Source organism: Aphelocoma coerulescens, chromosome 4 (genome assembly GCF_041296385.1).
Source record: "Aphelocoma coerulescens isolate FSJ_1873_10779 chromosome 4, UR_Acoe_1.0, whole genome shotgun sequence".
NCBI classification, from domain to species: domain Eukaryota; kingdom Metazoa; phylum Chordata; class Aves; order Passeriformes; family Corvidae; genus Aphelocoma; species Aphelocoma coerulescens.
In genome coordinates, this window is record NC_091017.1 from 27479377 (window position 1) to 27496768 (window position 17392).

The 17392-nt window shown below is 38.7% G+C and overlaps 1 protein-coding gene across 9 annotated transcripts in view; it reads left to right on the plus strand.

Annotated features, from left to right (window-relative positions):
* Positions 1 to 241: 241 nt before the first annotated feature.
* Positions 242 to 17392, plus strand: part of BANK1 (B cell scaffold protein with ankyrin repeats 1) — a 136899-nt gene continuing 119748 nt past the window's right edge. For 8 of the 9 annotated variants that reach the window (XM_069013251.1, XM_069013253.1, XM_069013258.1 and 5 more), the window contains exon 1: positions 242 to 388. In XM_069013251.1, the coding sequence (XP_068869352.1) occupies positions 376 to 388 (13 nt within the window). In that variant the 5' untranslated portion in view covers positions 242 to 375. Of the gene's footprint in view, positions 389 to 13880; positions 13938 to 14132; positions 14215 to 17392 lie in introns of those variants that run through there. The other variant, XM_069013254.1, reaches the window with a different exon arrangement.

A 17392-nucleotide genomic window follows, 5' to 3' on the forward strand; every position in this document is an offset into this window, starting at 1 on the left:
CTCTGAGACGCTTTTCTCCACAGGGTGAGCTGGGCACACTCTTGCACCAAACCCCAACACTCTTGCACAGCTAGAAAGGTTAGACTTCCTCCTCATGTCCTCCCCACACCCAGACAGCCTCGGCGGCAGAGGGCTCTCCCCGCGGCTGACGCGGCGATGGCGGGGTGCGTGGGTGTGTGAGTTCAGCGGAGGATATGGGTGGGGCCCAGGGGGCAGCGGAGCCCCGCGGCAGCCGGGGAGGGCTCCTCGCTTCTGTGCCGGCGGCGGCCGGGACAGGGCCCTCGGGCAGGGACAGCGCCCTCGGGCCGGGACTTTGGTGGCCGGGGCTGCGCGGGCAGTGAGCTCGGGGGCCGGGACAGCGCGGGCGGCGGAGCCATGAGCCCGGCAGGTCGGTGCGAGGCGGGCTGCGAGGGCGGGGAGGTTCCCACAGGGCGGTGTGTCCCGGCGTGGTGTTGGGGAGTGGAGACCCTGCCCTTGAAAGTAGCCCTCAAGTGCAGGCGGTGTCTAATGCATCTCTTACGGTCTCGCAGTACCAACGTAAATTTGCTGAAGAGGAGGAGATGTACCACCAAAAAGTTAGGAAATGTAAGAAGGAAAGTTGTATGAGCAATGTTAATTCGGTCCTACATGTGTATCGACTTAATACATCGATACTATTGATAGTCTTAATTGGCTGATCACATGTTGTGTTATTAATTAAAAATTGATCATCCTCTTGCGGTCTCTCAGTTTTCCATATGGGATCCAGCCTGTAGTGTACCACAAAACTGTGCTAGACTTTGCACAGGAGTATTATTACTTGTTTATGCTTTTATTGGTGTTTGTTGCTATACCTGTGTGCCTCAAAACTGTTCGTGTGTGTTTTGTTACTCCCTTGGTAGTGTTGGAACGCATTGTCCCATTGACTGGTGGAGAAATTTGTGAAAAGTTAAAATTACTTACAAAGGCCTCATGTAAATCAGAGGCAGTCCTTAATCTGAACCAGAAACATGTGACTCCATGTCCCTGTGCGCATTCTTCCCAGTTGTGTTCCCTAATTCTCAGAAATACTGTCTATTTACTGCTCCCATTTTCTTCATGTGTCTTTGCAAGGCTCAGCAACACTTAAATCAAGCCCAGTGACTGCCAAGCTGGGCACTCAGTAAAAAAGAAATGAAAGACGTAGCCAGATACCAGAGGTTTGACATACTTGCTTGCAGGGAGCTCAGCTTTATTTTTGTGATTCTTTTATTAGGTGGGACAATATTTTAATCTCATTTTCTGAATGAGGAATTCAGAAACAGAAGTCTGAGGGCCTGAGTCTGCAGAGGTGCCTCAATGCTTTGTTTTTCTGTTCTGATTCAGCATTTTAAATGATTGCTTCAGATGTCAAGACATGTTTTTTACCAAGTACTGTATGTTTTGCATCATTTTATAACATCAGAGTTACCACATTAGTTATTTAATTATCAAGTGCAGCTTTGTAATGACATTAGCATTGCAAGCCATCTTTACCTACTGCTGTCATTAAACAAATAAAAAACACCAGGAAAGAAAGGCAAAGTGACTTTTCCAGCTGTTTTATAAGAAGTTAGTTGTAGATGAAATATCAAAACTCAGTACTGCTTTGCTTTCTACCTAGGGCTGGTGGTGAAAGGGGTATGGTTATTTTACTGGTTATTTTCTGTCTAGACCCAACTTTCAGTATTGCGAGCTTCTTTAAAGGAAAAAGTCACATATATGAGCAAAACTACATTTAATAGCATTTCCAAATACGCCTGTGCTATCCCAGTTATTAGGCAAACTGATATTTGTAGATGGGAACAGTCAGCAGGGCAGTATTCTGATAATCACAGACGTATGCTCAGTGATCATTCTGTATCAATGACAGGATACAACTCTGCGTGACCTGGGGGCATATAGTTTACAGTCTGGATCTTGGTGAATAAAGGCAGTCAAATCCTGAGTATGCACATGAAATAGCTGGAGTAATTGCTGAGTAAATATGTAAGAACACCAAAGAGGGATGGCTGCTTTCCCAGCTGCTTGCAGCCAGTTCCACACATTGGCAGGGGAACAAGTAACAGTAGGCTTAGCCAGCAGAGGATGTGCTGGCCTTCTACTCTGTCATCGTTTGCCTCTGACATTTTTTCATGTATTGCTTTGCCTAAGCCTCGTGCACCTGCAACCTCCACGCACAGACCTCTCTCCTGCAGGTTTGCCACAGCATCAAAGCTTTCTTACCACAGTGTATAGAGGTCTGTTTTCTGCTGATGGAACAGTATCTGTGGTGTACTGAGGTTGCTTTGGGTGGATTGCCCAAGGTGAGTTTAGCTCAAATCTGAAAGCTGTTTGGGATGCTTGGTGGGACAGACAGGCTTGTAACTGGTCAGTACTTTGTAGAAGACCCTAGATGAACTTCTTTATGTAAATTCCATTAAAGATGCTGTAGCTAGTAGAGCTAAAGCATCTGTAGTGTGTGATCTTTGGTGACATCTGCCTTCACTTGAGGCAGGAGCCACTGACAGGATAACTTCATTGTTATGCCATGTTGGAGGTTATCACTCCTCTTTGCACTCGGGAATGTAATTATCTTCATTGAGATCTTTCACTGTCAGTCCTTTATTTACACAATGTACATTTCTGTGTCTCCCAACTGTTTCTGGGTTGATGTTTATGTAAGAGATGTTCTGGGAGGGAATCTAGACAGTGAATAGACACAAGTAATACTTGATTCTTGTTTTTCTCATGAATTAGGGAGTGCTTGAGTTTTTAGTAGTCAATGATTTTTCAGCTTCCTTCACTTTTAGGGAAAAAGAGATCTCAGAAAATTATTTGATTCGAAATGCAAGAGGTCTAGTGGTGGAGTTTTGAAGCAGATTCAGTAATAAAATGATAATTAAAATCTTAATATTTATATTCAATATTAATTATTAAGTAATATTCGAATTATTAATGATTTTTTAGTAATTTGAGTATCAAAGAAGCCAGAACTGAAGTACCTCAAAGCTATCATTTGTCTTCAGAAGTGTTGGGATGCTCATTCAGATTCAAAAGTTGATCCTAACTAGCTGTGTTCGTTACTCTAATCCTCTCTCTGTTGCAAGCAGCAGTTACTGAAGTTTGCATAGAAGCAATTGACCATCCACATTTAAAAAATTGTCTCACTGGTATCACTGATGGCATGATAAATATGAAAGAAAGCAGCAATCTCAGTTTCTTAAAAGGAAGAACATTTTTGTCCAGGGACGCAAAACCATCAGTTTGACTCTTTCCCTGTCTATATAGCTCTTGAAACTGGTCTTTGAGCATTTGATTATCTTATATACTCCTTTATTTGCTTGTAGGTAATAAAGAATGTTTTTATCTCCTCTAACAAGCTTAAGTGCCCCAACGCAAACAGCAGCAATAGCTTGTGATATAATTATAACCCCATGGGAGGTCCAGTGATCTCTGGCTGTTGTTAAAAAAATAAAGTTGTCCTGATGTTTTGTATAAATCAAAATCAGCCTATTGCAATGTGACCTGTGGTAAAAAGAAAAAAAAAAACAAAACACCCTAGGTTATATTAAATGTAAACAAAGTAATAAGTTCAGAATGGTATTTAAAATAATTTTTGAAATGACTGTGAAGATAGGAAGGGAGTCATGAATACCAAGATTTAAATTGTAAACTGGAATCTATTTCATGTAATGCTGTTGATGTTCATTTAGTGTTTATTGGCTCCCTGCATTGTAAGAAAGCAAGGCTTTGTATTAAGCCACAGTGAATAATTTATGCTATCACAGACCTGACAGTTAAAGCAAATTGGTTTTACCAGCCCCATTATTTCTTTGTTTTTCAGTGTTTTTGTGAGTTTTTGTGTACAGATAGGTAAGAAAAGTCTTACACATGTTTGACATTGAGACAGTTCAAGCAGAGGTACGGCTGAGTTTGGAAAGCACCCGTTTGCATTCAGATCACATGATTAACAGCTGGAAAGGACTTGAAACTTTACACAGGTGATTATAAATAGCTGCAGTCTGTGGCTGAGGTTCACTGCTTCTTGGGTGGCAAATAGTCATTTTTGTATGACCAGTTGACAACTAATGAGTTTTCTTTATTGCCAAATACTACATACTATTAAAAACAAATTTACAACAGTAAGTACAGTTCCTCTTAGTAGTATCTTGAAATCACTTATGTGCTAAATGAGAACTCTGAACATATCTCTAGGAACTACAGTTACTGTCTGAGTATAGCCAATTTGGAATATCAGTATTCAGTGATACTCAGTTACTACTTTCATCAGAAAGCAGTGTTTTACTAATTTTACTAGTGTGCCATCTGGACATTGATTCAGGGCATTCAAGCTCTGAAGTACACAGTAACATATATTGGGATTAGAAAAGGAAAGCAAACCACTCTCTGCCTTGTTTTTAACTGGGAACAAAACTAATTTCAAAGCCTGTTCAACTTTTTATTCAGTCTTTCTGAGAATCTGTGCAGAATTTGGACACAGTGGTGTTTGCAATATGCAATGCAGGGCTTAGCTTTCCTGTCCAGAGAAGTTCTTAAGGATGACAAAGGAGATGGTTTTACAAGCATATGTTCCATGTTTCCCATGGTCAGTGCAGTAGTGGGTTCCTCAAAACATGCTAAGAGTACTGGGTTTTTATTGGAAATGCTCTCTAGCATATCCAGCTGTCTTATGTACTGCCCTATGGTTTTTTATTTCTACAGTTGAGAATGTATGTTTGTATCAAGTCCAGATTCATTGTGCAATATTTCATTGTTATTATTGATATCTACAGCAGCTAAACCTGGAAATCAAAAAAGAAAAGCAAGTCAAAGCAAACATTTGAAAAATTGGTAAAATTTGCTGGTGATCTGTTGGCATTTTAAATATTTCCTTTGCATGTGGTATGATGTGCTTTTGTTTGTGAAAGTGTGTATTTATATATCTAACAATGTTCTTTAGAAAAGGAAATGTGAATTTTCACAACTGCTGTTGCCTCTGTTTAAGAAATAGAGAATTCATGTAAGACTGTGAAGCTGAAATGCAATACCTTTGTCAAGTTTCAGTTTTTTCTCTGTACCTACTTGTAAACTTACCTCAAGTGAGTTGCTGAAACTTGCAGGTTTTCATAGCTGAAAGAAATGTATGGCTGTGTCTGGTCTTTTTGCTGGAGTGTACCACAGCTTCTGTCCAGCCCTGCATCCTTGGGTTTCCTTTCTGTGGAAACCAACATCAGAAGAGAGGCTTTCCTTGGTGACCAGGTTTTGCCCTGACACCAAGTTAAGGTGCAACTAACTAGAGCAGCTGGATCTGAGAGCTAATGCCTGGTCCTAGATCCCCTGCTCCAGACATGCCTAAAAGAGTTTTCTTACGAGAAGTAATGTCAGATAAACAACCCCCTGTCCTCAAACCTGACTGAGACCCTGTCAAATACAGTTCAATTCATGCCTAAATGTGCTTTATCCTCCACATTTTTCTGTGTTGGGGACATGCATGTGTTGTGTCTCTCAAATAAAGCAAGGTATTTTCCTGTCAAAATGTAATGAAGTAATGATATTTTCACTCACTGTTTATTGTTATACTTGTTTCCAGTTAAAAAACAAAACCCAACCCCAAAAAGAAATATTAAGTGTTTTTTAGTTGTTCTCTCTAGAAGGTGAGTGTTAAGTTGTGAAGAATAAATAATTCCAGTTTGTTTACTGTAGTCAGTAAAAAGTAGTGTTAATATCAGATTAGAAGTACAATAGAAATAGTAAGCATTTCTTTTCTAGTGGAAAATATCAAAAATTCTAGAAGCCTTGGGAAAAATGGAACAATTAATAGAATGACATTTATGAATTAAACTTTTAAGAAACAAGGTAATATATGCTAAACATACTTTCATGTAGTGTACCCTTCCGTTTTTCATAATTTTCATTTATTTGTGAAACATTTACAGATTAAATAGCTGAAAGGAAAAAGTTATAGTATGCCTGGAATGAATTGAACAGGGACAATTTTTAGTCATTTGAAGACTGAAAATAAAAACCTTCATGTTAAGTAGTGCTGTGTCCTCTGTAAAAAGGAAAGGCTAAATACAGAACTTACAGGCTTCAAAGCAGTTTAATGCTAATATGATAGTGAGCACCTAATGAAAACAAGCAGTACTTTAATCAGAAGCCACAAGTGTGGTGTTCCTCTGATTTATTAAAATTTGTGATAGAAAAGACTTGGGCGCTTGCTCTTTGAATTATAACATGCATGGGTGACAAATAAATTTCTTAAATTATCAAGAGTATATGAACAGCAGAAACCAGATATCTTCTGAGTTTGATTAGCTTCCCTTTAAAAATATGAAATACAGTGGGAACTGAAAAATATGCAGTATTCAGTATAAACCCCTTCAAGAAGAAGTGATTTTCCTAAGGAATTTTGTTACTAAGAATTTTTTGCCAAGTTTGCAGTAGCATTCCTGTGATTCAGTTGTGACTGAAGTATGTAGTGCTGGCCAGGAGTGTGTGCTTGAGCTGGTGTAAAAACTCCCAGTGTATCTCACGTTGTACAAGCAGACTGTATCTACCTAGAACAACTTGTTCCCATTATAAAGTCAGTTTTGAGGAGTATTTTAAGAGGGGGGAGAAAAAAAAAAAGTCCTCTGAAAAATGGCTATTTGATCATTATTTTTCAATGCCTTTTGTTTGAGGGAGCTGAAATAAACAATCCATGCGAGTTACAGTCTCAATTCAAGTTCACTTCAAAGTGAGAGGAAAGCTAATGTCTTTACAAACCATTCTGTGGGAGGTGAAGGTATGGGTGTTAACATCTTTGAAATGGCTCTTAATGTCTCTACTAACTCTGGGCAGTAGGTTTGTTGCAGAGCCCACACAGCTTAGCTCCTGAAACACGTAAATACGTGTGTCAAGCCTGAACTTCTGAACTTTGGGGTAAAATAGGTTCAAGGGGAGGATATGTGGTAGGCGGTGCGGGAAGGCTGCACCTTCCCAGTACCTCAGCCAGTGGGGAAAGGAAGTGGGCAACGTGCGGCCGGGAGCTTGGGATCAAAGGAGGCTGCACCCTCCGAAACCTCGAGAGAGAGCACCCTGCAGGCGTGTGCCCCAGTGGGCTGTCTCCCTTTACTCGAATTAAATTGCAGGGCTCCTCTCTCCCCTTTTTGGACATAAATCTCTGACGTTTATGGATTTTCCTGACAAAAGCAAGGCTTTCAAGTAAGCCAGGTAGACCACAACATTGTTACGGGTATCTAAATGATTCTAGCTCTGTCCAGAAAGTAAACTCTAGCAGCTTAATCTTACTTTTAGTATCTAAGAGTAATTTGCATTTCAAATTCATCTGAATCTTTTAAAAAGTATTTTTTAAAGGTAGGCTCATATTATGAGAAAACTTTATAAAGATTTAATCAAATGATAGAAGTGGTCGTGCTTGGAAAGGATGTTCTGTAGTATCTGGAAAATCTAATAAAAATGCACAAAACTCAATATACCTTATTTCCTCCACCCCCCCTGAGATGTCTTTTAGTAGATATTTCACTGAGTCTCCGGTTGCTGTAGACTTCCTCCTACCTGTAAACGTGGAAAGCTAATTCCCCAGCCTAGTGTGTCTCAGCTCTATTTAATCAACAAAGCCTTGTTGCTGTGCACTATCAAAGGAAATTTTGCTAGTGTTTTTAATCAAAACTTTAAGGTTCTTATACATGCATTCTGGTTTTGTAACACAGTAATTTTATCATGAAAACTTCCAAATGTGTTCCTCTCCCTTATCAATTCTGTTCCCTGTTCAAGACTAGCTATTTTAGAGGAGGCCAAATCTAATTTGGCCTTGAATGAAACAGTCTGTAATGATTGAATTGGGGAAAATGTATTTCCAGTGAAAGTCGAGGCCAGATCCTACATTTAGCAGTTTGAAAACACAAGAATTTTCTGCTTAAAGGGTACATTCAGGACAGTTTCATTTTAATTTTCTGCTAGTGTTCTTGCCAAGGTATTGTCAGTTGGTTTTCTGAGAGTTTAAAAACAGCTATGTTTCATTGGCAAACTTACAGCCTGTATTTCAGCACTGATGCTTATAGAATTCATTGAAATGGCAAGCCATGTTTCTATATCTTAGCTTGCAAATACACAATGTATACCATAGTTTTTGTACTCCCACATGCTGTTAAGTCCATGCTCATTTTGAATGGCATGTATAATAATGAATAGCATTCATTTTGAACACAACCATGCCTTAAATAACATCATTAAAAGGCAGAACTGTCCTCTTGAGCTGTGGCAACTCATTCATTGGATGTAACACTTCGGATACTTCTGTGAAAAACTAGTCCTTTTTGTCAGAAATCAAGGGTTGAACATTAACTTAAAATACTTAAAATATTGTAAAAGTCAATTATACTATTTAATTTCTCTCACCACAATTATGTCAAAGATGAGCATTGTAACATTTGAATTTCCAAATGTACATGCTCTACCCTAAACAGTCTGTTTTGCTTAATAAGTGAAGTTTTCACTCTTGTGTAACAAAAAACCAATCCAGTACTGGATAAATAAATGATAGTTCAGAATCTAAGTCTTTATTAAAGTTGTAGTGTTTAGAGGAGTGTTTCCAAACTTAAGTTCCTCTGCTTTTATAGGTTTTTATTTCTTACTGCGAGATCAGAGTGGTTAGAAGTCTCTCAAGAGGTTTAAGCAACTGTCATTTTTTGAAATTAACTCTTGAACATGTTTTGTTTGTGTGTATTTCGCTTCTTGGTATATTGCTAAAATCTGGATCACTGAATTTTGATATCATAATAGCATTTAATTTAAGAAATGTTTCACTTTGTTGTGGCTTGCCTGTGGACCACAACAGGCCAGGTGCCTGTAAGTGCATTGAACACTACAGGAGCACATGGCATTGCAGCCTGTACCAGCTATAGATTCAGTAAAAGTGGCTATGTTCAAAAGTTTCTCTTGAGGCACCAGCTTTGGTACAAGTGTGCCCAAGAGAGTGGGAGCTCAGCTTCATGCTCATGTTAGTGTATTTTAGCACCGAGTGGTTGTGGTCAGGTGATGGAAAAGGTCCATGGACTCCGGTGGAGGGAGGAATCGCAATCCAGCCAATATGGTTGATAAAAGCAAGCTCCATTTATTAGCAATCCAGAGGCACTTATATAGTATCCCAGCTTGTTAACTCTTAAGTGGTTTAAACCTATCAAAGCGCATTTCTCCTTCTACATAATTAGACTACATTGGCAAGCTTCTACTAGTTATGTTATGATTAAAAGAATTCAGAGTTCACCCTCCCTTCTCCGGGTCTTACCTGCACAGCTGCACATCCTCAAACTCCCTTCTTGTTCCCAGGCCTGTTTCTCACACAGGGATTTTCTCATGCAGACAGTTTCTCACACTAACCTTTGCTTGCAGGCCTATTGCTTGTACAGTTCTTTTATTGATCCCTTAATTCTATCAATGACCCATGCCCCTGATCCTCTAATCATTTTGCAACAGTCAAGGGAGCACTGTAAAGACTTAGTTTCCTGATGCTGCAAGGCTACTTCCACATTGGTAAGTAGTGTTCCCTACTAAACAGGATGTGCAGAGATCAGCAGTAAGGCCTGAGAGCCATGCAGGGTACATTGAAGAGAGTTTATTTTGGACTTGCTCTTGTCTGGTCCTATGGCCTTCTCAGGCAGTGTGCATGAGGTGTGATTCTGAAGATTTAAGATGTTTGTGCAGTTATAACACTAATCTGCAGTAAATGGAAAATGGAACGTGGGCACAATAAACTCCAGAGGAGGAAAATTAAAACTGCACATTGTGTTTCATACCTTTACCAAATGTGCTAGCAGTTATTGCTGAGCAGCTGGCACTCGGTAGCACATTAAACTGTGGGATTTTGAGGAGTCTTACATTAGACACTAATAAAATACAAGTATAGTGATGATGGTGATAGATCTATGACAGCATCAGCCTGTTTTCTTTTAAGATTTTTCTTCTTCTGAATGTTCAAGAGGAAAGTAAAAACTTAATTATATAGATTTGGTCAAACAATGAGGGACTTGATGTAAAAAGCAAGATGCTTCATGGTTCTTTTGTCCTGGCCTGTCCACCTCAAGCTTCTGAGTTTTACTGTATTTGAACTACACAGGGTCTCTGTAGTGAGATAAGGTTTAATTTGGTCTCAAAAACTGTTCAGGAAAGATTTGTTTTCACATTCTTTTCTGTCCCTTTCTAACTAGAAACGGAGAATTGTGTGCTTGAAAAGGTAGAAGGACTGGTGAGATACTTTTCTTCCAGAGTACTTAATTCTTCTAGACATAGTTTCCCTGTTTCTATCCCACAGTGAGGCTATATCACAATGACAGCAATGTATGGCAGGTATGTATGTATTGTATGGCAAATCTGTTCCCAAGAACCCGAACATACAGAGCTGGTTTATTTCCAGGAAGCATCCCGTGTGGTCTAAAGCAGTGGTAGTTATACAAAATCTTTCTGTGAGGGCTCCCCACTAGAGGAGGACCCAGGTTGTTACCTGGGTAACTCTCCAATTTGTTCTTATTTTAGGACCAGTAATATTTTGGGGAATTTATTTTGCAGGGGGGAAAGATAACTGCATGTGTTAAACTCATACCGAGGACATAGCTTATTGGAAAAATGTCTTTTGAATCTCATGCAAGCTGTAGTGGTATTTGGGCATCATTTGCAGGCCTATGGTTGAATTTGTGAAGGCAGGTTGGAATTCATTTATCTAAGTTGTTTTCTTTATCTGATAGACAGAATTAAAAGTAGGTTGTTATATAGGTAGTTTGTGGAATCTTTGTCTTAAGGCAGTAGAGAGGAAGCAGAGGTGGGTTTAATATAGAGAAGTCAGCCTTCCACTGAGGTTGTTCCTGAGTGTTTTATTTAGCTTGGTTTCTAACTCACTGTTAGCTCTGTCATTGCTCATTTCATGAAACTGCATTTATGTAATGATTTTCTACTTCATTTACTTCCTTCTGTGTGCAACATTAGCATGAATGCTGTTTAAAAGGTCAAAACAAAAATATAAAGTGGTTGTCCAGCACTGATGAGAGATTCGTCTTGGGTTGTTTTGTTGTTATTGTTTGGGGGTCTTTTAGTGACTGTCATGTATTTGTCAGAAAAGGAGGAAAGAAATGAGCTGAAACTGGAGGACAATTTCTTCTACATCCTCATAACTTTGACATGTTATACATCAAACAAAAACTGCTTCTCACATTTACTTAAATTTCTGGATGAATGCTCAAGTAAATGAGCTGCATTAAAAAATGGATTTAAAATCAGCCTGCAAAAGCAGGAGAAGATTGAGCCATCTAATTTGTGGGATCTCAGAAGCCCTCCCTCAGTACTCTGCTGACTTGTGGCAAAGAAGCTGTAGGTTTAGAAACCTAAGAAGTGTAGATGATACACTGGAACAGGTTGCCCAGAGAAGCTGTTGATGTCCCATAAAAGGAAGCATTCAAGGCCAGGTTGGATGGGACTCTGAACAATCTGGTCTAGTGGAAAGTGTCCCTGCCCATGGCAGGGGGTAGAAATGAGATGGTCTTAAAGGCTCCCTTCCAACCCAAACCATCCTATGACTGCTCTGAGAGAGTTCTGCCAGATTTCTACAGATTTCTAGTGTCAGTGGTAATCTGTAATTTAGGAATTGTTGGGATGTCATCTATGGTTAATTCAGTGTATTTGATCGCATTAGAAATGCAGGGAACACAAATATCTGAGCATGAATTGCAATAAATGGTGCTATTTATTGATAAACATTGCCTGATGATCAGTGTCTGCCATGTCTTACACATTAAGTAGTCTAATATGTACACTGCCAGGTGTACAAATTAGACTACTTAATGTGTAAGACACGTTTTTTGTTTTGTACATCAGTGTTACAGTGTGACCTTCCCAGACCATAGCAGTTGGAATCACAGCAATTTACCCAAAATGTTATTGTTTGCAAGACCAGTGGTTTTTGTTTTGTTGTATAAGCACTATTTTCTGAGATGTATTCTCTTGTGATAGAGGTGAATGTACTGAATTTCATGAGAATGTTTTCCCTATATAGTATCTGCAGAATGTGTATTCCATTCTTTGTTTCTTATTTTAAAGAAATTAAAGTTAAGAATTTGTGAGAAACTGAAGTAACAATGGAATCAAAGGGGACAGAGGAAAAAAGCGAGGTAAGGCAAAAGAAATAGCAAAGAAGTTAAACTTAAGTGAGCAGAGTTCAAATGTGATCATAAATCCAAAATTGCCTGCACTAGGTCAGGATGGGGACATCTAAAGAGATCCTGGTAAGAGAAACACTGGCAATTAAAAATAATAAAGAAGAGGACACTTTGGTCTACCCTAACAGGACATTTTGAAATTAGTTTTTTTTTGATATTTCATGTTTATACAACCATAGTGATAGTGTAAGGGGAATTGTCAGGTGGTGGTTGTTTCTAGTAGCAATAGCATCTGTTAATGCAAACTTGATACAGCTTGCTCAGGTTTTCCTGTGACTTTAAAGACTTGTTCAGGTTTTGATGTGACCTGAAAGACTTGTTCCGTAGTAATCATAAAAAAAGTGGTATATTATTCCAGCTCTTCATGCTGTCATTATGATATATTTTTCTCTTCATGATTTGTTCATGTCTAAAGCATTTCTGAATTACCTGGTTGTTTTGCGCTAAAATCTACTGAAGGTGCAATTTGCTCTCAAGGAAGTGACTGTAAGGACATGAAATTTTGCCTCATTGCAGTTGTGATAAAGGAGGAGGTCTCCTTTGAAACGGAGAAATGAGTTCTGACCTCTATATCCCTGTTTGTGTTTAGCCTTGCTCATTAGAAACAAGAGCACCTGTCCATCAGTAGATACGCAGCTGTAAGGATTCATAGGACAGATCAGAGAGGAAGGCCTAAACCAGGAAATAAGGCCATATAACTTCATGAGAAACAGCTTTTTGGGCATGATGTTAGCTTTGTCATGTTTGATAGTCAGGTATCTTTCTGGTCTACCTGTGCCAGGTCCATGCTGTGGAAAGATACCCCAGGAATTTATTTGGTTCTGTGTTCCCTTGTTACTGTAGGGAAGATCAGTGAAATTTCTTTACATGGAAAACCAACTAGATCAAGCCTAAACTGATCTCATTTGTATAAAAGTTGCTACTCTCTAGAATTGAATTTTTGCCCACTCCAGACCTCACTAAGCTTAGTAAGAAGAAGGATGAAGACATAAGGCTTGATTTTATACAGATAGAACAAGTATTTGTTTTCACATACAATTTAGCAATTAGCAACAGAAGGTACATAAATGATGAAAGTGTTCTTACTACATGCTGGTTAAATAGGCATTTGAGAAGTGCAGCCACTGCTGGCTGATACAGTGAGGGCTGGAATGCCCTGTGTTTTAGGATAATTCCTGTCATTGAAACAGGTGTGCCACATCACTACAGCAATTTTGCTACTTTGTGATCTTACTCTAAAGTTTACAAGTGGCTTTTATAATTTTCATTTCCTTTACTGGAACATCTCAGAGAAGCAATATAAACTGCCTTGAAAACATTTTCCATTATCTGCAAGTAGTTCTAAAGTGCTGTCTGCTGTCCTTCCCACGATGAATGCATTTTGGTTTGCTTCAGGGGATTTGCCTTGCAGAATTCCAGCAACCAAGAGCTAGAGTTGCATTTTGAGACACATTTACTGGATGTGTGTGAGGTGTGCTGACTGGGAAAATCAGTGCTTTCTAGGTGGGTGAGGGGCAGTTTGTTATGCTAAGGCCACTCATTAGTGCTGAATTAAATGTTCTCATTCTGTTTCCAAATGTTAGATTGCAGGGATTTTTTGAAGTGCTAGTGAAACTTTTTCCAGTTTTTATCATATCACTGTTAGTGATCAGGGCAAGCAATGTGAAGACATGAATTCTTGAATCTTTGTAACAGATTGCCAAGGGGCCAAGAGATTGAAGATCTTCAGATTCTGAAGTCTTATTTGAACTAGTAAGTGTGCTTGTCATTCTCATCCCACATACAGCCCAGATGGAAATGAATCTTCTGGAAATTAGAAGAAAAGTTTTGATAGTCTCCAAGCAAGGATGGGACTTTGGGTTATTTTACACTACCTATCTTTCTCATTCTCCCATTTTTTGTCATTGTGTCATGACCTTTAACTATATCTGCAGTTTTATCCTACAGGGTGAAGTAGATGAGTGCAGTCAACTTGTCCTAGCTCTATCCTGGCACTGCTTGCCTGGAAAAAAATACTGCTTCTTTTCATGTAAGTTTTTAGCATGAAAAGGTATTCATGGTAATCTTGGAGAGTGTAGTCTGCTATTCACAAAAGAATGAAAGATGCAGTGAATGTCATTCCATATCACTTATGTTGCCCAGATTTTTCATCAATATATTAGGAGAAAGTGAGCAAGAACTTCTTGCCTTTCTACTTCTCCTTTGAGATATTTAGCTACTGTACTTATTTTAACAAATTTTTGCTGATGGACAGTAGTTCATTGCATACTGACAGGGTTCATACATTTCTTTCTCAAATGTCTTTGCTTTTAAGACTGGTATTTAAAAAAAATCAACCAACCTTCCCTTCCCCAAGTGAGGACATCTGTGACAGGAAGAAATAAAAGGGACAAATTTTATGCTTTCTCTAGCAGTGGTGGAGAATTTGAGAGGGTGTTTTCTTCACACAGGTGTCAAAGGCTGTTGGGATTGAGGTGAGGATTGTAAACAGAATTGCATTACCTTTTTGTTAGGGTTGACTGTGGCAGGCTTGGTATGTGGTTATAGTTCATGGGCAGCTCAGTGAACAACAAACGGAATGCCATTGTTAGGTTCCAGTACCCAAACTGGAAAAGATTCTGAACAGCCCTGAGAAACAAGGTGATCCATCTTTTCACTAAAACTTGGGTAAATGTTGTTCAAATCTCACTTTTTTTTTTCACCAAAGCATCCTAAAGTAGTGGAAGTTTAGAGCCAATTTTTAAACCCTACCCTAATTGTAATCAGCCTTATTTAAGTCAAATGAAGTATGTTAGTGCTGAATTTTTGGAAATAACTGTAGTAAAATGCAGTTCAAAGACATTTAGAAGTAAAGCACATCATCTACAAGCCTTTACAAACCCCTACAAACCTAAAAGGCCATTAAAAGGTAGGGAATGAGTTGATACCTGTGCAGTGTTATTCTCAAAAATGAGGGTTACCAAGTGCTTCTTGATTATTTCTAAGCACACAGAAATTATCTTTTACAAGATTGCAAGTTTCATTAACTGAGGTATCTGTTAAAGAGCAGCTACTAGCCCCCCATTTTTGGTTTGTTTCCTTTGTCTTCCTGGTGCATTGAAGAGTTCTTGAGGTTTCCTTTAGCTCCCTAGTAGACTTGCTTTTTTTTCACCCCTCTTCTCCTACTATGTACTGTATCCTACTATATAATTCTTGCCATAAAAGACATGTTCTTCTGCCCTATATAACACAAATTCTTGATTCCTGCTTGGTCACTGTAGTCTCATAGGATCTGGCAGATTTTTTCAAAGAGCCCTTCAGATGACATGAGATGTGCATGCTTGGGCTGAGATGTGCTTTCTTAGGCAACCACGCACAAGTAAATAGAGAAGAGTTTTGCTTGTCAGAAGAACCCCTTTCAGGTTATGGATGACTGCATAAATTCTCTTACTGTTTCTCATTGCTCAACTAATAATACATTTTATTTCTACCTTTGAGTCAGTTTCCAAGTAGGAGCAGATGAAGCACAGCTTAATTTTGTCAGGATATGATAGTTTCTATTACATTAACTTTCAAGGGAACAAAATTAATCTCAACTTACATTATATTCCAAGTGCAGTAAATTCAAAGAATTATTCCGTAAGAGATGAAAATAATGAAGGGGAAAAAACTCTGGTTGAAAAGTTAAGCATTGTTACTGTACATTCAGTACTGGGTAGTGTTGCATTAAAGCTAGACTTGAGCTTTTTTGTTGTTTCAGGTTAAAATAATACTGTTCTGAAGGCAGAGTTTTGGTGGGCTTTAATTTTCAAGTAAGCTGCCTTCAAGCATATGCATCTTAGTAAAATCTCTGAAGGCAAAAACATGGTATAACAGGAAAAAGCTACTAGTACATAGAGTAGATTTTTGTTAGGGGATATCATAGCTATTTGTGGGGTAAACTCTGACTCTGCATTTCAAGTCAGGCAAGCATTTCAAAATAATGATACTTTACCTTTTGATACAATTTGGAGTAAGTAAGATGCAAGCCTTACATTCCTGCTTAATACTGAAGTTAACTCTTAGTATAGAACGCAGATTAATATAAAAAAAAATGCAAGTTTATAATTCAAAACATACCCACACTTGGTTTCCCATAGGTAACTTGATAGCACTTGCTGCTTGCTTCTATAAACCCAAATACCAAACTCCAGTATGAAAGCCCTTGCTCAACAGCATGGCTCTTCCCTCTGTACTTAGATAGAAAAGACAAATTATATAGGGCAACCATATTGAATTAGAGCTTTATGAGATGTGTGTTGCAGAGCCTTTCTTCCATCAAGCGTGCTGTTAGATATATTTCACTCCCCTTTGTTACACAAATAAAGCTTTCTTTCTCATATATAAAAATCAATGTAGTTAAGAAGAAATGCAGTTGAGCCTTCAATAAACATTGTAAAACCCCTTTCTCATTCCTGCTTAGCTAAGATCAAAGCTGCAGACGGGTGCAGGTATACCATATGGAAGTGAAGAAGACTTCTATGTCTTCTTTTATCCTTTCAATGCACATTTCTTACTTTTATCTTTATAATTTCTTGATTACTCGTGCCTTGTACTGTTTGTTTGCACAGGGCTGAAGTTTATATACCCTGTGTATATTTTTATTACAGTTATTGTATAACTCTTTAAGTCTGCTCTTTAAGAAAAGTCTTACTCTTCCGGAAATGTCCAGCAGACAGGGAGCTCTTCAGCTGTCTGAATGGTTGGTTCCAGCACTTCTTTTCCTGCTCCAGTCTGCACAGAGATGAGATGTGCACCATTCCTTACCAGTGCTCTCCTTCTACAGGGAAAGGATATTTGGGCTCTTTGCCAAGTGGGTGCTGTGTAAGACACCAGCAGGTGCTGCTTCTGCACAATCAGGACACCAAAATTACGTCAAGCTATAAAATAATGTGTTTCCCATTCAATTTAAATATGCTTTTTTTATCCCTCCCTGCAATTCCACTTAGTTATGTCCTTAACCCAAGTCCATCATAATAAAAGGCAACACAGCTGAGCATGAGCTTAAAATGAGACCTTGAAACTTAAACAGGGAATGTGAAATTCAGTGTTTATGAGTCCATGTGCATATCCAAAGAAATTTTTTTTCTTCCTATACAGTATATCAAGGCACCCCTACCCTGTATGCAGTTCTGGTTTTCTCAAAAAGTATTTTGAAAAAGCAGGAGAATTCACTAAAGTGCAGAAAA